Genomic DNA, 26,094 nt, shown 5'->3' with positions numbered 1-26,094 from the left:
GGGGGAAAGAGTTAGATTTAAAGATAAAAGACGGGCGGGGATGATATGATATCAAAATAGATCGAGTGTTAGCTGCAGACCTCAGTTTTTTTCAAAGACCCTCAAAAGCCTGTAAAACTGTTACTCTTACAAAACTTTGGACTTTGGAAAAAAAACCTTGGAAAACTAGTGAAGTTGATGTAACACCTGCTTATAGACTAGATTCGAGAGGAGTAAAATAAATTTGAGAGAATTGAGTGTTGAACAGCCGGCAGATTTATTACAATGTTACAGTGGTGCAATAACCCAATGTAAACAGCATAGAAAATTAACAGAAGATCAACAGAGAAGAGCGCTCTTTTGAAAATAACAACAAAATAAAATAAAATAAGTAGTCTCTTTAGACCTGACTACTGACGAGCAGGATATTGGGAGTTCAACAGTTTCCCAGAGAAACAATCCGTATCAAGTAAGCAGTTTTTGCTCTTGCTTATCTGAAATCCTGCGATTCAAAGTAATTCAGACCGTAGCTCTACTCCTGCATCCAGAACAGCTGGCCACACTGCTTTTGGATTCGCCAAGAGTTGTCACAGGGTCTGGCTCGCCATCCATATCCAGAACCACTTCAGATCCAGGATCACAAAAAAAACAGTCTGCACATACAGTACAGAGCAATAAACAAAATAGTTCTTAACAGTTTTCTAAATAAAACGAGATCTCATAAAGTTTTCAAAATCAAGTACACTGTTGTTTTAACATTGTTCTGTTTCTATGAATTCCATTTGTATTGCTTTACAGCATTACAATCAATTGTATTTATATACCCCTTTTTAAGGCATATGTAATCACACCATGAAATGTTTGTAACGTAACTAGTTTTAAATAACTTATTTACATGTATTAACCTATAACTGAAATGACAAAGTGCAGAAAAAGCACTGGACAACATTTATGGCTAAAACAAAAGTGCATCCTGCGTTAGTTTTGCACATTTGTGAAGATGCCCAATCAAATAGACAATAAAATAAAATACGACACTCCATTTCACACACAATTCAAGTACTCCGACTGGCTTTAGCTTTTTTAGACAATACAGACTTCGCACTGTTGCGGTGTTTACCACATGTAAAATTAGCATAAGTTTTCCTGTTAACTTATCATCTCTAGTAACTCACCGGAGTTCCCAAGAAACAAACACACGCTCTGCCTGGTTTTGGTCGAGAGTAAAACACATAAAGGCCTCTGAAAAGTACATAACTTTAAGTTAGAGACTGTTAAAAATACTTTATAACACTTATTTTATACCGAAAGACTCACTGTGTAGCTTGTTAATTGCTCTAGGGTGTCTTGCTCCGTTTTGCCTAGCTTAATGCAGCTACGTGCTTTTGTTGCATTCACTGAACTACGGAAAATCAAAGTGTGTTCAAGGGGTGTCGGAAATAATAATGCAAGGTAAAAAACAAGAAAATACTAGTAACCATGTCTATAGGGGTTACATTGAGCTCGTTGATATAATGACGACTACGGGAAGGAAGGCTGAAAATTACGGTGGCCCCTAGAGACAAAGCATGTACAAACTCCAAAACACTTGCAAAATCCAACACCAACAATCCACACTGAAACCTTAGTGGGCACAAAAGCGTTTCTTCAACGAATCATTCAAATATCGGTCTTGGGGAGTTCAGGGCTGTTTTTAAAACCTTGTGTTAAAACAAGCTAGAGAAGCAAAGAATGATGACTGAGTAGCTTTTAAGAAACAGTCCATTTTAGCTCCTCCCCCTTAGCTCTCCCTTGTAAACTGAAGGTGGGTGGGGCCTCTGTGCCTGATTGGCATATTAGGAATATCCACTCTTTATGACATCATGCAGAGCCAACAGTAGAAAAAAAAAAAGTTGACCTTGTACTTTTGTACAAACGTGGACCTCTTTATCTTCTGCTCTGTCTAATGTGAGCATCCAGCACATGTGTCAGACAATGAGGGAAAGCCCAATAAGTCCATTGCAAGTTAACTTTGGAAACATTCGGTTGACTAACGAGCCAAAACAAACCATCGTGGGGGGAGGTAGGTGATAAATCATCCTGTATATAAATAATACCAAAAAAGTTCCAATCAGTCTAACAGTGACATTTTCATTAAACCCAACAACATTTGTCAGCTTTAATGTAATCATTTTCCTCCTACGGCCCCACTGGCTTTCCTATTTTTTACCGTGCCCAGTATAAATGTGTGTGACCGTTGTGTCGTGCTGCCGTCTGCGCTGCCAGCCGCTCACGCTTTACAAATTCATCTCCCAGTTAACTTTATCACAAGAAATTGGCGAACTGTGACGGCTCGAAGTGGCGCTTCCTTCACTCCATCTCAATGGAAGAGGCGCTCATCAGTCCAGACTCAGACACCGAGTCGGACGCACAGGGGAGTCCATGTGTCTGCGATCTATAACCTGTGGAGCCAGATGTCTACAGCTTTATCCCAAAACCCAATTTCCCATGCTTAGATTTGTGTACAGTTTATGGACAGCAGAAAGTTTTGGTTAAGTTCAAAAACAATGTAGGAATAAGATTATTTTTATTTTCATTTCTCCAAAGTTTGAAGCATTTTGACACCTCGATACCTCCGAGACGCTCCGTAATCAGAGTCGACGTCTCTTGTTTATCGAATTCCATCTGTTGCTTTTCACGGCGGCCTTGGTTGTCCTTCTCCTCTTGTGATTTCACACGTTGCAAGCACTTCGCAGATGGCCAGAGAAGCATGAGCGCCGTTTCTAACAGACGAGCCTTCGTTAGTCAACAGTACAGCCTTTGTTTCTTCCTCTGTCGGAGCCTTTAAGTGAAGCTCAGACCCCAATTTGGAAAAAAAACAACAGATTTACAAAAGTTAGATGTAGCAGATTAAAAGAAACCTGCACACCATTTTACACATGATGGGTGTAAAATACAGAAAAGTAACTTTACAGTGCAAATAATATCAAAATAAACTTTTTAACCAGTAACCGCCAGCTGATCGCACGGTGAACTCGAGGTGACCGTAGATTTTTGATGAGTAAACCCTCAGTCCAACAGTCCAACGGAGCGAGGAGTTCTCCATCATCATCATCTCCATCATCATCATCAGCAGCAGCTGAGTCAGGGCTCAGGAGGAAGCAGCCAGTTATGAATCCGTCTACAGCTCAAGACGTTCCCCCAAGTCGTCGTAAACTTCCTGCGAACTTTCTCGCGGGGATGATGCTGAAATGTCACGTTTGATGAGGTTGCAGGAAATTGAATGCTCTCAGGAAGTACGACACCTGTAAACTGCTTCAGGCGCGCGATACGTGAGAATGAGTCAGCCCTGTTATTACGGGCTATCATCACTTATAATCAGAGCCGCTGCCGAAGGGAATACACGCTAACAATTAGTTTAAGCTTCAGTATTCCACTTCCTGGCTTGAGTCAGCAAACATTCAGCCTCCTCCCACTCAGACTGTCGAGCTGACACTCCAGCAGGTTCACCAGTGAACTCTCAGCCCAGGCAATACATCGTCCCGATGACTAAATGTCAGACTTGTGAATTAATAACCCTAAAATCAGACGAGAGGCATCTCAAAACGGCACATATTCAACAAAACGTGGAGCATTTTTAATGCCACAAAGGACTTCATGGTTTTACAACAATGCAGTGTGAATAGTGTGGTGGATATTACAGGGTGTACCCAAACTAAAGCCCTTCAGGATGTCTTTGTGTGACGTGCAAATTCAAGTCGTGACCTAAGCTTCTCCTTCTACCTCCTAAACACGACTGTAATTGGTCTGTAAGTGCCTACAGCTTAAATTTGCTCTTCTGCAGCAGCACAGCAGTACAGTACCATATTCTGCTGAGGGGAAGCCACTCTCCTGTGCGCCAGCTGCCGGCGCAGCTCCTTCCATCTGAGCCATTACCCCCAGGAGAGGTTAGGTACGAAATGGGAGGAAATTACCGGTAGAACGGAGTGGTTTTTGTCACTGACGCTGAACTGTGCTGACGCTATTTGTCATAGTGGACAATGACAGGTTGGTGAGAGAGGCTCGTCGAGCGCAGCCGACTGAGCCGGGAGGAGGAGGCCTCTCCGGAGGACGCTCGAGGCTCGTTTGGAGGGAGAAGATGGGCCGGGCCGGGTGGGGGAGGTGGTTCTAATGGTTATTGTCACACTGGCTCCAAAATTAATTAGTGTGCAGGGATGTGACGGTGCTTTGGCTCACAGGAAATGTTATCAGTGTTGTGATCGAGCAATTTTTTTTTTCTTTATCTGTTGTTGAGGTGAAAGGTCAAACATTTATCAGCTTCCTATTTTCAGGACTTCAGGTTCCTGCATAAATGGACAACATATAAAACACGGCTGTCCTGCATTGGTTAGTAAAGCCTGTACCTGAGTGTTTTTATAGTTGACAGGTTGGTGTTTTGAAACTGGATTAGACTCATCAGCTGACGTGTGATTGGCTGATAATAATAATAGTTTATTTAATGTTGTTTAAAGTAAGAAACAGCTCGAGACTGTGAATTAATCAGGAAGTACTTACTGAGGTCACAGGGCCATTTCCCCACAGACTTATTTAATTGTCTTTTTGCAAGCGGAGGAGGCTTCACTTAATGTGGACGCCTCGAGGAGTGTACTATTCACTAATTATGATTATTATTATTTATGAATAGTACAGTTACTACTTTTCAGAATTTCACAGAGCTGTGTTCACTTTCATGGCGAGCCATCATGTCTCACATGTGCTCTCTGACTCGCACAGAAAATTCAGGCTGATGAACGTTTGCTGATTCTTCCTCGTCTCTCTGCAGTTTGTGAAGTTTGCCAACATCGAGGAGGACACGCCTTCCTACCATCGCCGCTACGATTTCTTTGTCTCTCAGTTCAGCGCCATGTGCCACTCTACTCACGAAGACCCAGAGACCAGAACCAGGTACAGTCCAAACATTTCAAACAGACCCTCTGATGACAAGTATACTATATTTATATTTCAGGGTTTTTTCCTCTTGAAAAACCTGAATAAATTAATATTAATTAATTTAATAATAATTAATTTTTTAAGCAATAAACTACACAAAATGCTGGATTAAGCAACAATATACAAGTTAAAACTTCTATATGGAAACAAACTGAAATTTCTTTTAGAAAAATTGTCAAAAGGTTCAGTGAACATTTTAAAAAGTAGAATTTTCTGGTTTTCTCCCACAAAAACTCTCCAACACAATATCAGGACATCCTCTAACTTTTTAGCAGGTTTTAATTTTGTTTGTCCTCATGATTTTGTTTTTATCTTCCTTTTAGTTTTATATCTTATGTTAAGTACTTCTGTACTTTTTTCTGTGATATTGCGTTTTAGCTCTTTCTTTTTGACAGTGATAATGGGCTGGTTTAACTTTTCTGACCCTCTGCCATCAGCTTTTAGATTTATTTCATCTTCCCATCACGACATTGTTCATGGAGTCCCACAGGGTTCAATTTTGGGCCTCCAGTTGTTCTTCAAAAACATGCATGCATTAGAAAAAATGGTTTGACTACTACAACTATAACAAATAGTTATAGTTATAATTCCTTGTTTTCACCATGCATGGTGTGTGTGTTCATGTTTTAAGCTCTAATGGAGCCCAAAGGTTTGAGGAACTGCAGTTTTTTGCTTCCCGTGACTTCATTCTTCAACCCTGGAGGTTTCTCCTGGTTACTCCAAGTCATCAGGAAATGTTAAATGACCCAGATTTATGTTTAACCAGATTATTATAAGAACCTGTCGAAAAAGACGACCAGAGGACTCGAGTAAGGCTGCTGTTTATACCAAGAAGAACAAACACATTCATTATGTCACGTTCTTTCTCTTTATTCTCACATCACATTTTAAAGACCTCCACAATAGTGCTGGGCGATATGACGATATATATCGTGTGGACGATAGAAAAGTGTCTATCGTGCCATTTGTCTTCTATCGTTTCGAACCCAAATTTTATAAATTATTACATAAAGTATATAATTAACCCTTTACAACCAGTCGGAGCAGGCACACTCCGTTTTACCTAACTGTTTTTAAATCCTTGTAGCTCTGCAACCACGTAAGCTAGAGCAATATTGTTTTTTTGCATGTGAAACCGGAGGAGTTGTACTTACATCTTATGCCATCAGCTTGTCCTCGGTCACAGTTTCCTTCCACATAAAGCTTTGCAAAAACTGCATAAAAAGCACTTGCAGCAACAAAAAGATAATATTCCAGAAACTCGCTTTGCCGATGTTCAATAACACTTCCTACGTTGGCATATACGCCAGCGCGAACTATCGCATGTCTGCCATTACCTGCCCGAAACAGGAAGTGATGTCATTTTCGCGAAAGGGCCTTATAAGCCTATGTTGGTGTTTTTAAAAGTCATGTTTGACTTTATGTTTTTCTGTATCGTTTCTGGGATGCTTAGAACTCAAATTACACTGTTGGAAATAGTTTGTTTTGATGCATTATAATAATTATTTTCGTTTTTCCTGCAGTGTATAAAAATTGGTGTATTTCAAAAATAAAACTATGAAGACACTAAAAATAAATTTCCTGTGGTGGGAAACTATTTTGTGCAACTTTTTTGTATTTACAGTTTTGAGGGATAAGCCTCTTAAATTTCTCTAACTAGAAATATATGTTAAAAAAACAAAAACGATTTTCAATTTTTTTGTAGTTTATTGCACTTTTTTGCAATTTATGTAATTACTATGCACTTAATGCAGACATATTATTAAAATTTGGGCTATAATGGTTGTATTGATGTATAGCAACTTGAAATGCTCCCATAAATGGCTCCACAGCATGTAAAGATATAATATAAGCTCTGGCGGACTTGGTTCTATGGTAGGTCTTAAAGGGTTAAATAGTCTGTGGCAAATATATTAGTGTTGTCTTCTCAGTATACATGCTCTTAACTTTATGCAAGAGAAAATAAAGTATAAAAAAATGATATTTTTCGCAAAGAAACTCCGTCTTGTGGTTTGCGACCTTTGCTGCTGTACGTGCACCCGGATTTGCGACATGCTTTTCGGTAACTCAAAACAAAGACTGCACCCTCGGCACTTGCTGTTTACAGACTGCGTACTTTCTAGATGACCACAGGTCAGGTGGTATATTGTGATATAAAATAATTCATATCGTGATAAATATTTTTCCATATCGCCCAGCACTACTCCACAACTCAACTGTTGTTTGTTGCACTCAGGAGAGGCTGAATAATCCTAAATTTAAAATATAACCATTGATTCTCAATCAAGGTTATAATTTTCCTCCCCTGCAGCAGTCTGAGTTAGTGATTGGTTTCCTTTTTGTGTTCAGGCCGATTCACTCGAAGCTGCTTTTTCGGACCGAATTAAAATCTGGAAGCAGCGAGCTTTACTTCTAAAATCTGGGCTTCATGCCGCGACATCATTTTGGCGTATTATAAAGACATGTCATGGTGCTCCTCCACCGCTGAAAATGTCATAAACGACCTCTTTCAAGCAGCGAGGAAACAGACTTCAGTCAAAAGAGGGGCGGAAACAAAATCCCCCCCCACTAGAATCCAGTGAATAAAGAATTAGAAACACATCTGACTGATTTAGATCTTCTGAGGGGGCGGGGCTTGGTAACACCACCACAGGAAAGCATTGCTCCACCGGCCAGGTTGAAATATAAGGATCTGAAATGATGATGATGATGATGGAATGATGTGTTGGGAAGGCTCTGCATAAATGAGCGTACCTGCCTGCATTGCTTCCAGCATCAGGAGCTCATTCTTCCCTCCACAGCAACACCTTCACTCACAGTAATGAGAGAATACAGCAGGAAACTGATTTGTCCCGTTGGGCTTTTAGTCGTCTTTAATCTTTAACGTGGATTTGATTTTCTTTTATCTTTCAGAAATGTTTTTATTGTGTAATAAAGCAGAAATCACAGCCTTTAAATGAGTAATATTTCATGGCAGCATCACTAAAAACAACAAAAATAACTTTGCTTGAACCTGACAGGTGGTAGTCTGAAAGCTCCCTCAGTTATCTGCTGGTGAAGGTGTTATTTAGGAAACATTAGCAGTTTTATTAGGCGATGATTTGTTGAAACAAAGATGCAGCACAAATTTGAGACCGAGAGGAAAATGGCTGGTTGAGAGTAATCACTCACAGTCAGCAGTCTTTCGAGACGAGAGAAGAATATATAATGTTGCAAGCCCACAGGATTTGGAGCTGAGGAGAATAATAAACAGTCGAGCGAGCCGCGTGCAGTTCAGAAATATAAAGTCTTAAAAGAAACAAGCAGGAGCTGCAAGTAGGGGGAAGAAAGTCAACGCCGATCCACAGACTGTATATAAAAGACAGATGTAGTCCACGTGATGTTGCTCGTTTTTTTACGACGTCTCGCTGTGAAGCCTCAAGCTGAGTCTTTTTGTACCTTTGAAAAGGGGACCTGACGAGTAAGGCTTACGTAAGCTTACGATGTAGCTAATGCAAAAACTTAAAGCTGCACTCTTTCTAATGACTCTAATAAAAATACTGCAGTGCAGATTCAGGCCGACACCTTCCAAACTAGCAAGGTGTAAAGACTTTGATGGACCACAAAACATAAAACACTATAAATACAATAAACGCAAACAAAAAGAAAAACATTTCTGATTAAAACATGAAAGAACTCGACTCCACCAACAGCTGCTCCATTTCCTGTCTGGGATCTTTGTTTTACTTTGTTTAAGCTAATTTCTTAGTTTCAGGTTGAGGGAAGGATTACATCCGTTTTCAGACCCTATCTGGGTCCAGGTCATGTGGGCAGCAGTCTTGCCTGAGATGCCCAGCATTGGAAATGCCTGAAACTAGGGCTGCTCGATTATGGCAAAAATGATAATCACGATTATTTTCACTGAAATTGAGATCTCGATTATTTGACGATATTTATTTAACAATAACAATGTGTTGAATAATGATTTAAAGATTGTCAAAAAATAATATAAAATAGTGCAAATACTGATAACAGTGCAAATGTTTGCAATATAAAAATAAATGAAAAATGTAAACATCTATGTTTAGTGAACTTTGCAGTGTTGCTCTGTGGTGCAGCTACGACACCGTAGCAAAGTTTACACACTGTGTCTACTTGATCCACGTCTGACTCAGAACCCATAATGTTTCCACACCACTCAAGTTTTTTTACTTCTCTTTTCAACCAACAGCAGTCACTCTCCTCTCCAAATAACTTCTGCTTAGCTTTCCGAGCTTCCCTCGGCTCCTCTTAATCAGCGGTCCCCAACCCCCGGGCCTCGGTCCGGTACTGGTCCGTGAGTCGTTTGGTACCGGGCCGCGAGAGTTGAGGCTCAGGTGTGAAATGTATAGTTTTCAGGGTTTTTATCGGTTTTCAGAGTTATTTTGTTATCGTTTTTATCGTTTACTCGGTTTTCCTGGGTCTTTTCACGTGTGTTATGAAGACATTTTTTCAGTACCGGTACTAGTTTTATTTTGTTGTATTTATCCGACACCTTAAAGGCCGGTCCATGAAAATATTGTCGGGCATAAACCGGTCTGTTTAAAAAGGTTGGTTAGATGCCCTGTCTCAGGAACTCTACTCTGAGTTCTTCCTGAATGACAGAGCTCCTCACCCCCGTCTTTAAGGGAGAGCGCAGACGCCCTTGTGAGGAAGTCCTTTTCCATCACTTGTATGTTCGATCTCACTACTCAGAGCTCATTGTTCATTGGTGAGGATAGGAATGTCGTACCATTAATTGGGGGCTCGTCCGGGATTTGAACCCGGCACCTCTCGCACCCCTTGCGAGAATCACAGCCCTACTTTACCACAATAGAAGGTAAAACATCCACATTACCCTCTCCATCAGTGTCCCGCTGCATCCTCGCCTCATTCATGAACACGATGCAGAGATTTACATTTTAAAAAGAGGCAGACGTCAGGCGCTCGCATTTTTACTGTGACACTGAGAACCTCTCTGCTTGCGATCTTTATTGTAAGTAGGGTAAAAAATAGCTGGTTTGGCAGCGGCGGTGAGGTTGTGACACCACACAGCACGTTAGAAGATGCTCTCCCCGCCGGGGCGCTCGTCCTCTGCATTAAAACAATACCTGGAGACTTCTGTCTCATTCACTGTGAAGATAACTTCCCTCCTCCAGATTTTCTGAAATCTCACCGCAGCAGCTGAGACCTCTCCGAGCGACGAGGTGTCTGCACGTATCTGTGCATAAAAAGCCTCTTTTATCTCCATTTGTATGTACGAGGGTGTGTGCGTGCTGCGGGTTGGTTGAGGGTGGGTGGTGCGGTGAGAGCCAGGGGATGCTGGGATTGTTTTTGAGTGCGCTCTATACCTCGCCGCCACCGCTGAGCTATAAACGGTTTGATTTCTGACGCTGCTTCTTTTTTTTTTCCTCAGTGTTTTATTCCGCTCAGCAGTGTCGGCTGTAGGTGGAGAGGAATTCCCAAATAGGATTTCTGTGGCAGTGACTAGATTAGTGCTCATGGCGAGGTCATCAGTGTTGTTCTTTGTGTTATTGCTCATGGAGTTATCCGTGTCCAAAAACGAAATAGTAAAAGGTGAAGTCGGCCTCACTTTGCTCCTGAACATTTCTGCTGTGCAGGCTGTTGAACCTCTTCTCAGGCGGAAAATTAGATTAAATCAAAGGTTTGGATGTTTTTCCTCTGAAGTCAGATAAGATTTGGAATTTGAGGGAAGAACTTGGAAGGTTAGTCTTTAGTAGTGAGTTATTTGAGAGACATTTTCAGATTAAAAGCACCGTGATGTTGTCTGGTAGCTGTTTGTCCATGACCAGGTAAAACTGACTTCACTGGGGACACTGATGCTGGTGTTCCAGCAGTTTCCAGGTTACGTTAGCCTTAAGCCTTTTTAGTTCCTGGGTTGTTCCTGAACATCCTAACCAAATTCCTCTCGCCTGAGGGTGACAGTTTGCCCACGTCTGGAAGCAAAGTGGTGACATGTGTGAATATTAGGGGTGCAACGATACACAAAATTCACGGTTCGATATTTTTTCGATACAAAAAAATGTTCATGCTTTTTTAATTTGTCATTTATTAAAATTATAAATATATATTTTAACTCAAAAGTACAGTTTTTAAATGTAATGTTGCTGAAACAACAAAGTAATAAAAAAATAAATCTATCTGATCGAGAAATCACTCATCTTTGGAAAAGAGAGTTTATTACAGAGAAATGTCTCTTTCCAAAATAAAAGCTCTACTATACGCTTCTTCTGGGCTATATTCTCAGCAGCATATTAAACATATCAGGTCCCCATAAGGAGAATCATGTGCTAACGGCTGTCTAAATGACTCGGGTAAAGTTTGTAGCATGCGTGCTTGTTGTTTTTGTCTGCTTCCACTTGTCTTTGCACGAGGAAGATGTTGGAGTAAATGTGCAGTCATATTCGTTGTGTTCCCACTAGTGCTGTCAGCGTTAATCTGAAATGACGTTAACGCCACAACACAGCAAATCTCCGTTAACGAGCTACCGTGGATTGCCCCGTGCGTGGGGCTGGACGGCAACACGTTAACGAGCTAACTGCGCTAACGAGCTAACTGCGCTAACGAGCTAACTGCGCTAACGCACTAGTTCCCACCAATGTAATTGAGCATTGTGTGGCACATCCAACATACTGTTTTACTTTAGTCCATGACGCGCTTACCTTCAAGGTCATACGTCACATGAAAACCAAAATAGTTCCAAACGCCAGATCTGAATGAGGGTGGGGGAAGTTCAATTTGCCATGTTGCAACAAGCTTAGCTTCTGTCTCGCTAGCTTGCGCTGCGCTCAGTGGATCTGCGTTCGACTACTCCGCCTAGGCTGCACTGTCGAGCGCAGATCCACTGAGCGCTGAACACAGACAGCATCGTCAGAAGGAAAGTTGATAAAATAAATTAAAAATGTTGTATTGTTTATACATATGCGTACCAAACTGAAAGCACTGTATCGAACGGTTGAATATCGATACGAGTTTAAATGGATCCATTTAAATGGATGACCTTTTAATCCTCAGTTATTCAGAAATATCTCCCAGTCTGTGTAAATCTACAAGGAGTTCCTCAGATCTTCCCGTTGTTCACAGTGTTGGTCAGTCCAGTGAGTGCTGTCAAATCTTGTTTATGCTGCAAAGAGAAACTAGCACCTGTAGTCGATGATGAACGCTAACGGGAAGCTAATAGGCCTCGGCTTTTTCAAGTTAAAGGATATAATTTCAGTACCACTTATAAAAAGCTTTGGTTTGTGCTGTTCAATGCTGCTTCATAGAAACCATTAAAAGCCCAAAATGACCGTGACATTCATGCCTGTGATGAGTGATGTAAACCTCTGTCCACAGCTGGATGTGTGCCTTGTTCTTCCTCTGAGTTTCTCTAATCTCTGCCGTCAGGATCCGCGTGGCCGGGATCAAAGGTCTGCAGGGCGTGGTGAGGAAGACGGTGAACGACGAGCTGCAGGCCATCATCTGGGAGCCGCAGCACATGGACAAACTGATCCCATCCATGCTGTTCAACATGCAGGACAGTGAAGACCTGGACAGGTACGACACACGCCAAGGCTGCCACGCGCTCGCCTCGAACCGAGATCTCCCTGCTGTGCGTCGTGTTCCCGTGACTCATTATTCTCTGCCCTGAATGTGGAACTGGAGCGACGGCTGTCTCTCAGGCAAATGTTTGATTTTCTGAAGTGAGAGCTGTTCTATTTCAGAGGTGACCTTTTTTTAATGGGCCACACAGTAACGCACAAAAACTGCCAATCAATTATGCTGAGCTGCTGCTTTTCTCTCCAGGCAATCAGCAAAGTAAACTAGTTTTCCTGCAGCATCAAACTTTTCTGCACACGCGGGAATGAGTGTTATTGTTGTGAGGCCAGCTCTCATATCCCACAATTCAGCTGTCACCTTCACCAAAAACTCTCCAATCAGACAGGATCTGCAAATCATGGAGAACGATTGAGGCCTCAGAGGTTTGAAGGCGCAGTGCGTCGCAGCTGCAGGGCTCTCTCTTAATAATAGGGTGAGACGTTCGCAGGGTTTTAATAGTTTTGCAATTTTCATTAGTTTTTATTTTTATTTAGTTTTGACTTCAGATTTTCAATTTTATATCAGTTTTAATTAGTTTTTACAAATTGTTTGCTAGTTTAGTTTTTATTTTTTTTGAAAATCCTTATTTTCAGTTTAGTTTTGATTAGTTTCAGTTATAGTTTTAGTTGTGTTTGCAATAATTAAGTGTAACAAAATCCCAGTTTCATCATATCAGTCATTCTGCTCATCCTTGGGTATGTTGCTATTCCAGCTACCATACTGCACCCTGGACAGGTCGCCTGTCTGTCGCAGGGCTAACACGCAGAGACAGACAACTCACATTCCCACCTATGGGTTCTTTAAATAAATAAATAAAGGCAGATGAACAACCATTGATACCAGGCAACTATAAAATGTATATCTTGGCCCCAATGAGACTATTAACTCTCGCAGCACCGGGTGTTCGTAATTTTGGTTCAAGTGAATTGATAAACTTTTTGAAGGTAATTGACTCACACAGTTGTGTAGATATCCCCGTCCTGTTGTCTCGGGATGCATCACGCTGCCTTGCCTGGGGTTAGCTTCTGTTTCTGGGGATGAGGGTTGAGTGTGCTCCCTTACCTTCTCAAGCTAAGCTAGGTTAGCCTTCTTGTGTGAGCTTTTCAAGTGCACTTTAAGGTTTGTGGGATTTTTTTCCCTTTAGAAATGTCCCTCATAATTTGTCTGTTTCCACTACAAGACACTTGCTTTATCCAAAACACAGTCATATTCAAAGTAATCCCAAACTGGACTCTGGCGCTTTCTTCCGACTTTTCCTGACATGATTCTGCGCGTGGACGGAGCAGCGACACAGACGACTCGACTAACGTGCTGCCACCTGCTGGCATAATGAGACACAGCAAGAAAAAAATATGGAAACTAAACTTCATTTTCACCCTTGACTGTTGTATGACACGCACACATCAATGAAAACTAAACACATTTTTGCTATAAATTCAGTTAATTTTAGTTCGTTTTGTGAACACTCATTATACTTTTAGTTAGTTTTCCTTTTTTTTTTTTTTTTTTATTTCCGTTAACGAAAATGTTTTTTCACTTCTAGTTTTCGTTATTTCGTTAGTTTTCGTTAACGATAATAACCTTGGACGTTCGGGAAGGACTCGCAGTAGAGCCGACACTGCTGCATTGGAAGAAGCAACATGAGGCGGTTCGGGCATCCACCTTCTGAGTGGGTGTTCCAGGAGGAGGCCCTGGGTTAGACCCAGTTAGGCTGTCCACTGATAACTGAGAGGTTGAAGGATAATCAGGGCTTTTTACTGCTTTAAATTAAGCACAGGTTCAAAACTTTACAGATAAATAAATGCAGTGATCAGGAGCAGTTTGTTCCATCTCAGCAGTCGCCAATCAAACAAAAACCTTCTCATCTGGAAAGGATGATGCACTCCTTAATTACATCTAAACTGGACGACTTCACTCCTGTGTTTGCAGCCTTGCTCTGTTACAGAATCCAGTTTAAAGCGGCGCCGTTTGTGTTTAAAGCCGGTCTCTCACCTGCATGTGTGCTAGATACGGCGTGTCCACATATTCCCTCGAAATCATTAAGATCTGAATCTCAGTCAGTCGTCATCATCTTTGCTGTTGCCCCGCCTCTCTGGAATGACCTAAACGACCTCAGACGAACAACCTCAACTGTTTCCAAATCTAAGCGTTTGGAAGTGGCTGATTTCTGTTCAAGGCGTGTACCGTCAGTTTTTTAGGAACCGGTTTATTCTGTTTTAGTGTAGCGCACTTTGGTTTTAAACGTGCCGTAGAAATCAAGTTTGCTTACTTGGCTCTCTTGACTGGGAATGTCCCCACGGATGAGCTGGGAAGAGGGAGGTCTGTGCATCTCTGATGAGGATGCTGCCCATGACCCTGCAGACAGGTCATTAGCTTCAAACTGGTGTTAGACTTCAGCTCTAGACTAATCCACAGGATTTCTGACAGGTCTGGTTGCTTATCATTCAGTCGCCATCTTTTCCTCGTACATGTGTGCTTGAGGTGTTCACCTCATCCTCTGTTCACATCCTGCTGCTGTGATCCTCGGGATGATTTTAAGCTGTCAAATCCACTCTGAGAACCAGCTGGACGACAACATTCGACAACACAGACTCCATCAAACCCGGCCAACACATGAAGCATGTCGTAGCCTTATTTACGCGAGCTGTATCTGACAGCATGCTTCCTGCTTTCTTTAGAGTTTAGAGAGGCTTTTATTGAACCGGAGGGACAAACTGGTTTACGCCACAATTTTTGTTTTTCTCAGCATTAGAGACTCCGGTAGAAAATTATCGTTTGACTCTGGAGCTGATACAAGCAACAGAGATTCACAGACTCCAGATTCAATAATCAGTTGATAATTTTTGATTCTGTGGTATTTAAGATTCTGCTGGTTTCACACTGAGTATTAATATTTATGCTTCATAGCAGTTTAACGCAGCTCATTGTTCTGTCTGCGATACAGAGAATATAAAACATTTAAATTTAATCATAAAATTAAATAAAACCAGCTAAAATATTAAATGATTAACTAGACTCAAAGTATTTGTCTCACGGCTGTAGAACTGATCCTTAGTGTCACATTGTTATTGCTACTGTTTGTAGTCCAACAGTTGTCATCATCTGTCAACATCTGCCTTGTTGGTGTTAATGAAGCTTTCAAAGAAACTCCAGTCGGACTTATCTTTAATCAAATGATTGGGTCTCCAGGTTAAAGCACGTCTCTGTAAAAGTAAAGGTTTTTTCTGTTATTAATAATCAAACTGAAAAAACTGACAAACTGACAAAAAACTGTCAAAATAAAGGAAATATAACAAAACCCAGAAAATGTTCACCAAACAAAAGACTAAATAAAATAAAAAAAATCACCAAAAACCCCACCCTCCTCTCCACAGAGCAGGAGAAAACAAGCACGACACACACCTCAGAAACAAAGGAGCGCTCTGGTAGGCCACACCCACACTGATTTAATAGTCGACGCGTCGTTTGAAGCTTTGTAAGATCACAAAAGATGCAGGAATAAGTAGTAGGATTTAAGAGTGTAATACCGGACTGAAACAGAAGATGGCAGCACTGCATGTACAAGGATGCCAGCTGCCGTTAAACCCCGCAGAAGAAGAAGCTGTGTCCCAGAATTCATAGCGCAGCCCAGCTCAGTTTCCAACAATGGCGGCAGCTAGTTAGTTTTAATATTACTCTTATTATTCTTTCTGGGTCACAAAATAAATGATTAACATATGTTCAGGCGAGAATGTAGCTGTGTAAACCTCAAATATCTGCTCAGTTTATCAAGACACCACATATTTTCAAAAGCGCTCCGACATTTTCAGAGACGTCTGTTACCCACTAGCTCGATAGCTAGCCGGGGGCTAGGCTAACTAGAGCCATGAGAACACCGGACTCCCGGCTAATCGTTTTCAAACCCACCGCCGTCTTTCGCTACTCAGGTTAAACATGATATATAAGTCACTTAGATAACTTAAAAATGTTATTGTTTGGCTTTTTTTAGTATTTTATTTGTTCCTGAGTAAATCGGTTTGGCTGAGATTAAAGTTATAGTTTTTACACAGCTGAATAAACATCAAGCAGACAGCTGATTATCAGAAGTGTGAGATGCTCGAGAATTTACTCCGGTGTCCTGTTATATTTTAGATAGCAAGGAGTTTATTAAACTTCACCGAAACAATCTGCAAATTTCATTACAATTTAATAAACTATCATCTTGTCTTTATTTTTAGTTAGCACATACCTTAAACACTTAAAGCTGTAAGCTAATGATAGTTATATAAGAGCAGATGCTGCTGGTGCAATAAGCTGTACGTTTTACGTCCAATGGATGATGATCTGATTAGTCGACTAATCGCAAAAATAATCGGTGACTAGTCGACTATCAAAATAATCATTTGTGGCAGCCCTCCTTCTCATCATGTTGTAATCCAACGATATGCTGTCATCATCTTCTGGGACCTCATGAGTGTCGGATGGGGGCGTGCAGCACAATTTGTGTTAGATCTCAGATTGCGTTCGATTTCGGCCTTCAGTGATGTGTGAAAACTGTAATTACTCGGTTTCATATGTTGAAGGTAGGCGTGGGCAATATAACCTCAAAATTATAACAGCATGACATCATTGCATTTATTCATTTAATAATGGTTTTGTAAATCATGCAGAAATATACCCAGGGTTAATATGGATGGTGTGTTATGGCGCAGGACTCCAGCTGGACTCTATCGGAGAGCCTTCATGTACTGGAAATCCCACAGGTCCCGTCGGGCCATGAGCTGGAAGTGAACACACAAGCATGAGTCTCGACCGCTTACGTAGGTTACATCGTCGCTCTACAGAGATTCAGTGCAGAAGACCTGAGAGTTTTTTCCACCGCGCATGAACCAGTGTGACAAAGAAAGAGCTAACGAGACCCAGAGCTCCCAGTTCATGCTGTTCTCAGTACTTTAAGTAGAGAACCCCAACGATCAAATGATCCCTGTGAAGAAGCACGTGGCAACTTTGGGGAGGAAGAACTCCCTTTTAATAGGAAGAGGATTTATTCAGTTTGACATGATAAGATTAACGTTGTAATACCAACCCAAAATATGACCGCTGGTCACGCTGAGCAACCGAAGGATCTTGGCTTGTGTTTACTTGGTTGGTGCGTTTTCTTCTTCCTGCTTTCTAACAAACTCTTCCAGTTTTCTGTGTTTCTCGCTCTTCTTTGGACCTTTGACGTCTTTAATTCAGCAGCACCTGGAGAGTCAGAATCCAAAGTAAATCCTGCTGTTGGATCTGCCGTAAATCGCTCGGGATCATCAGGTCGGCCGACGGAATACAAACCTTCACCTGAACTCGAGCGGAGGAATTACCGCCTCCCACACACCTCAAACCTCATTTTATTCACTCGGCCCACAAATCCAGGCTCGTATCCAGGTGAAGGAGGAAATCCCGATGTCGTGCTGAGGAGCTTAGTTCTGCTCCTCATCCCCTCCCCGGGCTGGGAGAGATGCTGTGCCTGCACTGCAAAGATCAACATGACAGAGCACAAAGCTCTTATCAATCTTCTCTGTCTTTGAGACAGTTATTGATTTAAGAAAGAAAAGATGTTTGAAATGTACAATAATAGTGCGTCAAATATCTTTTCTTGTTTTGAACGAGTGCTTTGATCATTTGCAGACATTTTCTGTCACATATTTAATAAGAAAATTAACCCAGAACTGAAGTAGTTACATTAAGCAGATGATGGTATCTCTTTACTCTCCTCACTTTTCCTCCTCAGCCTCTCATTTTTATCACCTTCTCTCCTGATTTCACCACCTGAGCTCCGTTCTGTAGAAACCTCTCCTTTCTCATTTGTGTGGTTTCCATGTGAACAAAATGCTATTTTTGGACCTGCTTTTTGCCTCCCTTTGACTCTTTTTCTCCTCCTTCTCTCGCCTGTTTTTTCGTTTCCTACCTAAAGCCCCACAAGAAGCTCGCTCCCTCCCAGCACATGTGGAGGAATGAGAGCGCTGTGGCTGTTCGGACAGGCTGGTGTTCCTGTCACCCACAGGTGATGGTGGGAGGTTACCAAGCATTCAAAGCAGGATACCCAGGGGTCATTCGAGTTCAACTGCATGTGAACGCGTTTCTAACCAAAATTGAGGATCAGAATGAAGAAGAAAGAAGATTTAAGTGACTTTGAACGCGTCACGGACGTTTGTCTGACTGTTTCAGTACCTGATGGTCTGCTGGGACGTTCCTCACAACAACCTCTGAAGTTTACAAGGAATGGTTTGAAAAAACCAGTGAGCACGTTATGCTTTTAAGATTTTAAAGTTTAGCTTTAATTAATTATGCTGATCTTGAGATGAACGTCTCCTGTTGAAGGAACGAGCTTTGCTGGACCACGGTGAAACACGGGTCTCTCTATTTAACCGTCATGCTCTCTTTGTTTCTCGTGTTTAATTCTGCAGTTTTATTTCCTGCTCCTAACAGTCCAATCACCAAATCTTATCTTCACCATTTAAATGGAAATGCACCTTCCCAATTCCCTGGGATAATTATTCTGCATATCTTCCTTCCCCGCTGTCCTGGGGGGGAAACATCTCCGCGGTAACGGCAGCGTTCGAGTCATTTCTGCGACTTAATGAGCAGAAACCCCGAGCCGGATCTGAGGCTGGAAGTGTGCTCTTTGAAGGAGGCGAGGTAGGATGTGCGAGGTTAAACATGAAGGATACGTAGTTAAATATTTAAGTCTGACTCCTGCCTTTAATCTGTCCTTTTTGGCGTAGATTGACTGAACCGCGAGTCTAAAGTTATGAAATCATGAACTCCAGCCACACTCGAGTCACGTTACATTTTTCCTGACATACAGGAAAGATTGGCTCTGCCGAAAGAGGTTTAACCTTTCTCCAAAGTACGGGACATGGGACACGGGACATCCGCAGAGGACATGGGAGAAAAAAAAAAATTAAGACCGACTTTTGCGAGACCTCCCGAGTTTGTTTTGCGAGATCTCGCAAAAGATTTAGCCGCATTCTTCGGAGGCCGCCAGCTCGAAGCCGACCGGGAGGTCGAGGCACGATGTGCCGGGAAAGCGGTGTTCCTCCCGGCTGTAGTAGGTCTCGACCTCCCGTTAGCTTCGAGCTAGTGGGTGTCAGATCTCCGAAAACGTCGGAGCACAAACCGAGCAGGTATCTGACGTTTACACAACTACATTCACGCCTCAAAATATCTTAAAAGTGTATTTTGTGACCCAGAAAGAGGAATATTACAACTAAGTAGCTGCCGCCATTGTTGGAATTCAACTTTTGCGAGGTCTCGCAAAAGTTTTGCAAGATCCCGAGTTTGTTTTGCGAGATCTCGCAAAAGTCCGTGTTAGTTTTTTTTTCTCACATGTCCCCTGCGGGGCTCCGTACCAAAGAAACATCACTATAGTGATAAAAATGCTTTTTAACCTGTTTTTTTTTTTTAATCAGTTTTAATTAATTCAAGCTAAATAAATAAATAATAAAAATAAAATAGTAAATAAACTAACAGGTTTTTTTTAACTTGACCATATGCAGAGGAGTCAGTTTGGTTTGGAAGTTTGGAAGAATTTAAATCTCTGAGTTTTTTCATCTCTGAGCCGTTTTACTTGGATTACATGCAGTTTTATTCATACAGCAACAGTTCGATGCACTTTTATATCGTGAAGTAAAAACCCTGCGATGTTAGAGAGAAAACTCGTGATCTGTCCAGCTGCTTACAAAACATCTGCCCTATTCCCAGTGGGTACTTAGCATCAGCAGATACTTAAAGCTAATTCATCTTTGAATTTTGTTTAATGTTGTTCCCCTTCCTGGTGTAACTGTTCTTAGCTGCTGTAATTACACATCACTGCTGAGGGAATATTCATGTCAGGCTCTAGACCAACTGAGCCTTCGTCTTGTAGCTGCCGTCCACTAGAAGACTCTGAAAGTCTTATAAAACACTGAAGTCTGGTGCATCCTCACATCCGTGTCAGAAGTCAGGTTGGGAATTATTTGGGTATTGGTAAAAATGGGGAATTTTATTTAATACCTTGAATTGAAACTCTGAACTTCACCACAGAGGATTTTAAATCGGACACAAAACTACAAAAAAAACGTCCTCGTGCACAAACTTGTGGATCCAACTAAAGGTTTTTAGCCACTGTGAGGGTTTGTAAAGAGCGGGGATTTCCCATCATGCTCTTCTTCAACATTTACATGGAGAGAAACAGTTGAACGCTGCAGCTGTGCTGAAGAAGATGATGGTGGTGCAGAAAGTGAACATGAGGCTAACAACAATCATGTGTTTCAATGTCACTGTTTGCATGACCCAATCAAAAACTGTACAACAATACACGTTTAATATAATCGAAAAAGGCCTCGCACAGCTTTGACCTTTTCTTATAAAATGTACGACCACCTAACACCAAGCAATGGAGAAGATGAGCCGGCCTTCAAATCCAAACTGTTATTTTTCTATGACTCTGACATGGTCTCACTCACTCATTCCCCCACTGCTAAAATAGTTGATCAGATCCAGATCGTGGACTACGGTCTGGTTTCTCTGAGGCTAATTGCTGCAGTATCTTCTCAATTAACCTTTGACAGGAAAGCCGAATTCTTGCCAATCCATCTTCCATGGCTGCAAGATAAATCTCAGTAAAACCCGACCCTTCTGGGCAGGTGTTAAAATCCATGTGAAACCAATACCCACATAAATATGAGGCACACGTCTGCAGAGATGTAGGAATGTGACACATTTAGTTTTAGAAGCTGTTCAGTCAAATCTCTTTTTTTTCTCTTGGAGCTTTTATTGTCTCGACTTGATCTCTTGGCAGGTCTTGTTTACCTTCTAAAGGCCTGTAATGCCCTCTGAAGCTTTCCCAAACTTTGAAGAATAAGTAAAATGCTAACGTTCGTCTGTACAAACGGACGGTTCAGCATCGAGTAGAAGGAAGCTTCTCTCACGAGGCAGTTATCAGTTATTTGAGGAGTTTACTGGTGACAGTTTAGCTAAAAAGAGCCGGAGAAATGAAGAGCGGGTGGTCCGCTGAGGATAGTATCACCTCCCTGCAGGGTAATCATTAGCCATCTGTAATCAGGCACCTTATCATGTTGCTTTGTTCATGCGAATGCAATCACACGCAGCTCCATGCAATCACAGGAAGCATAGCTTGTGATGTGCATTTTATTTTTTCCGATAAACCAGTTTTCTTCTGCTTCTCTCGTCGGTCTGCCTCGTTTCTCAAAATCTGGGAGGTGAAGTGGAGGAAAAGGCTGCCTGAACTCTCCCTGGGGAGTTCAGACTTGTTTCTCCATGGATTGAATCATCTTCCAGTGGCAGGTGAACATTTGTTCTGCACTTTTCTGCCCATTCGGATGCTGAGCTCCCTCCTTGGAGCAGCTCAGCATCACTGCGGTCCAGCAGCATCCTGTCAAACTAAATGTCTTTCTGCAGGGTTGGGGTTTGTCGGTTTAATAGTGTGACTCAGAGCTCACCACTGAAACACAGTTTGACTCTCGCCTCTGAGGGAATCGCTGTTGTGCTTGTTTGTTTGGTTTTTTTCTTCCTTCTGATAATTTTGTCCCCGAACTCGGGCTCGGCAGCATGTTGTCGGCTTTCTAATCGAACCTCTGGAGGCTGCTGGGAAGCAGCGGTCAAGGGCGTTGGATCCTCTTAATTGCGTCTTGGGGAAGGCGGACGTGCCCGGCGTGCAGAAACCAGAGAGGAAGGCGAACAAAGCCTCCTCCTGCCTCACGATTAACTGTCTGCCTGTGTTGCTCATCAGCACACACACCTACATACAAACACGCAAACACACTCTCTCTGCCACCTTGGAAACGACTTTGACCTCTAACTTGTCTTAACTGCCTTAATCTTTGTAATCACACCACCGTCGTTTCTTTAGAGCACACTTCTCGATTAAATGCACGCACACAACAGAGGCCTCAACAGTACAGGATTGTACCAGAACTTTTTTCCTGATAAAAGTGTTAGACGGTCATAACTTTGTCATTTTGACATGTAACTTGAAAACTTTCTTAACATTCAGTTCAGGAAGCGACCGTTGAGGGTTAAGAGGACAGGGAGGAGTGGATCAAGGAGGCTTTCCTTAGAATATTCATCTTTAGCTAACACCGCTAAAATCCAGTAAAGACACACACATTGATCTTAACCATGTGCTGATTGCTTCACAGATTCATCTGCTGCATTGAGTAACCTGCAAACATCAAAAGCTTGCAGTAGCTGCTGGTTTACACATTAAACACAAGCTCAGAAATGAAAAGTAAACCAGGATTAGGGAACATGTTTGCATCATTCACATAAACTCTGTGTTTCATCTCATAGACCTGCTGTCTTTTTCTTACTCCTACTGTTTGGTACAATAGTAGAACAGTAGGAGTAAGAAAATGATTATTGGTCTATTTTAATATTTTTGTCTGTTAGAGGCACAGCTCTGTTAAACCACTCCAGTATCTGTTTCAAATTAAAAGGCCTATAGTGCTTTAGTGGACAGAAAATATTTATTTCTCAACCGGACTTTTATTGTGAAATCTGCAGAAAACTGGTTTCACAGTAAAAGTCCTGTTAAGAAACACACAGCATAAGAATATCTACAGCTGACAAAGCAAAGTCTTCAGTTTAATTTTAGTAAGCAGGTTTCTGTCTCCTGAACCCAAACTGGGAGCTGTTTCCACGGAGGCGGGGCCTGAAAGCTGAAGGCTCTGCCTCCCATTCTACTTTTAGAAACTTGGGGGCAGAGAGGAGGATGTTACTCTCTATGTTGTTGGTGCATTTGAGGAAGACGCTGCTAATTAAGTTACACAATTACAGGGTGAATTCGCGTTTATTATTATATTTAGATCTTATTTAGATATATCTAGATCTGAATGAAGGAAGCCAAGAGAAGCCAAAATGGGAGAAATGTGGTCTCTCTAGTCCCAGTTGACTTTTTGGATTGACTGAAGCTCTTTATTATTTCCATGTTTACCCCGAAACGCCACCATTTAAAAACAAAATAATGTGAGTAAACTTGTTCTTTAGACTGTAGGACATCAAACATGAACTTTTCACGTGTGCTGTAAATCCTTTCAGACTTTTCTTTTCCCGTGGAGGCTTGAAATTGAGTTTCTGTCTGACTGGATTTTTTTGTTCTGGAATGTTTTAACAATTTTTTTCCTAAAGTGAGCAATCATCAGGAAAAGTCCGTCTTCAGTTTCTTCTATTTCATTAAATAACAACAGCCCACCTCCTATAACATCAGAGATTTTCATTTTTGTCTCATTTCCCTACTTCTAACAAGCAATAAGCATTTAATTTCCCCTGAACCGCCCGTGTGGGCTGTCAGTAATTGCATTGTTTCCCTCCTGAGAGCTGGCTGCCTACGGTCCATCTGTGACCAGGCTTATTGCTCGGGAAAGGATTTACTATTGCATTATTTTATCAATATAACACATAACATGAGGCTCTCCTGGTCTCCGGCCAGGACTGTGGATTCCTGGCAGCTCTGCAGGAAAACTGGTGCAGAACAAGTATTTAGAGTCCAGGACCAACAAGACGGCAGAAGACACTAATTGGCAGCATCTTTCCTCCATCAACATGAAGCATTTAGAGTTTGTTGCTTAAAATAGGCCCGCGTTGTGGCTTTGTGAATAATAACTTTAGTCTGCATTTATTAAAGTACTGCAACACCTCTTTGGACGGAGGTCCAGATGCAGCAAACGGCGTTCGAGATGATTACCGTGACCTTCCCCAGTCATTGTAGTTACTAAATATTCAATATAGAAATCTTCAGAAAGTTCATTCATGGTGTCTTAAAATCCTTTCCTCTTATAAAGCGGTTCATTCGTCTTGCAGACGAAGCCATTCCCAGACTCCGGACCGTTGTGGTCCAGTTTGAAATGTCCAAAATTTTCCGTGACCCACCCAAACCGTGAACTCGGATCATCACATAAGCAGAAAGCTTAGTTTTAGATCATTTGATTCCCAAACAACAGCTTTAAAATCCAGTTTAAATCAGATTTTCGTCCACCTCGTGCTGAGATGAGACGAGTTCAGGACCAAAAACAGGTCCAGCGATGATAACTGGAACAATGACAGGGCATTAATAAAGTGCGTAGCTGTGATTCAGTAGTTCAGTTTCTTTTTAAAATGTTAATATTTTATGATTGTTTTAAACTACATTAGAAAATCTGAGCCTACAGGCCCTCAAACTACACAGGTAATGTTGGGTTTTTCTTTATAAAGAAAGCGCCTGTGTTCTTTATAAATGCAGGCGCTGTCTATACAAACACATTTAATCTCAAACCAAATCAGTTTTATATCCACCGTCTCGTTTTGTGAGTGTCAACATGGTTTCAATGAACTACATCAAATGTCCCCCCATGTCTAAGAGCTTCCAGGGCCTGTAAATATTCACAGCATGAAGGACTTTGTTAAATATGATAAAGTTATTGCACAAAAAGTCCCCGCTGACTCTCAGGAGGTCAGGAGGAGGCACTCTGGTGTCCGCACGCATCACACAACAACACGATTGCTTCCTGTTTGTGCTTTTCAGCAGGGTTTTAATAGTTTTGCAATTTTCATTAGTTTTTATTTTTATTTAGTTTTGACTTCAGATTTTCAATTTTATATCAGTTTTAATTAGTTTTTACCAATTGTTTGCTAGTTTAGTTTAGTTTTTATTTTTTTGAAAATCCTTAGTTTCAGTTTAGTTTTGATTAGTTTCAGTTATAGTTTTAGTTGTGTTTGCAATAATGAAGTGTAACAAAATCCCAGTTTCATCATATCAGTCATTCTGCTCATCCTTGGGTATGTTGCTATTCCAGCTACCATACTGCACCCTGCACAGGTCGCCTGTCTGTCGCAGGGCTAACACGCAGAGACAGACAACTCACATTCCCACCTATGGGTTCTTTAAATAAATAAATAAAGGCAGATGAACAACCATTGATACCAGGCAACTATAAAATGTATATCTTGGCCCCAATGAGACTATTAACTCTCGCAGCACCGGGTGTTCGTAGTTTTGGTTCAAGTGAATTGATAAACTTTTTGAAGGTAATTGACTCACACAGTTGTGTAGATATCCCCGTCCTGTTGTCTCGGGATGCATCACGCTGCCTTGCCTGGGGTTAGCTTCTGTTTTCTGGGGATGAGGGTTGAGTGTGCTCCCTTACCTTCTCAAGCTAAGCTAGGTTAGCCTTCTTGTGTGAGCTTTTCAAGTGCACTTTAAGGTTTGTGGGATTTTTTTCCCTTTAGAAATGTCCCTCATAATTTGTCTCTTTCCACTACAAGACACTTGCTTTATCCAAAACACAGTCATATTCAAAGTAATCCCAAATTGGACTCTGGCTCCCGACTTTTCCTGACATGATTCTGCGCGTGGACGGAGCAGCGACACAGACGACTCGACTAACGTGCTGCCACCTGCTGGCATAATGAGACACAGCAAGAAAAAAATCTGGAAACTAAACTTCATTTTCACCCTTGACTATTGTATGACACGCACACATCAATGAAAACTAAACACATTTTTACTATAAATTCAGTTAATTTTAGTTAGTTTTGTGAACACTCATTATAGTT

General features: G+C 41.6%; 1 protein-coding gene and 1 long non-coding RNA gene across 7 annotated transcripts in view; both read left to right on the top strand.

Moving 5' to 3' along the window:
• The window catches only part of efr3a (EFR3 homolog A (S. cerevisiae)), a 128,388-nt gene that overhangs the window by 50,270 nt on the left and 52,024 nt on the right, over positions 1–26,094 (top strand). For all 6 annotated transcript variants that reach the window (XM_085140645.1, XM_085140644.1, XM_085140648.1 and 3 more), the window contains 2 exons: positions 4,781–4,902; positions 12,352–12,501. In XM_085140645.1, the coding sequence (XP_084996771.1) occupies positions 4,781–4,902; positions 12,352–12,501 (272 nt within the window). The remainder of the gene's footprint in view (positions 1–4,780; positions 4,903–12,351; positions 12,502–26,094) is intronic.
• Positions 12,508–25,464, top strand: LOC146496997 (uncharacterized). Its single transcript, XR_014870807.1, has 2 exons — positions 12,508–12,992; positions 14,156–25,464. It is a non-coding gene; the product is annotated as an uncharacterized LOC146496997 (long non-coding RNA).

Source organism: Neolamprologus multifasciatus, chromosome 18 (genome assembly GCF_963576455.1).
Source record: "Neolamprologus multifasciatus chromosome 18, fNeoMul1.2, whole genome shotgun sequence".
NCBI classification, from domain to species: Eukaryota; Metazoa; Chordata; class Actinopteri; order Cichliformes; family Cichlidae; genus Neolamprologus; species Neolamprologus multifasciatus.
This window is presented reverse-complemented; position numbering and strand designations above follow the sequence as displayed.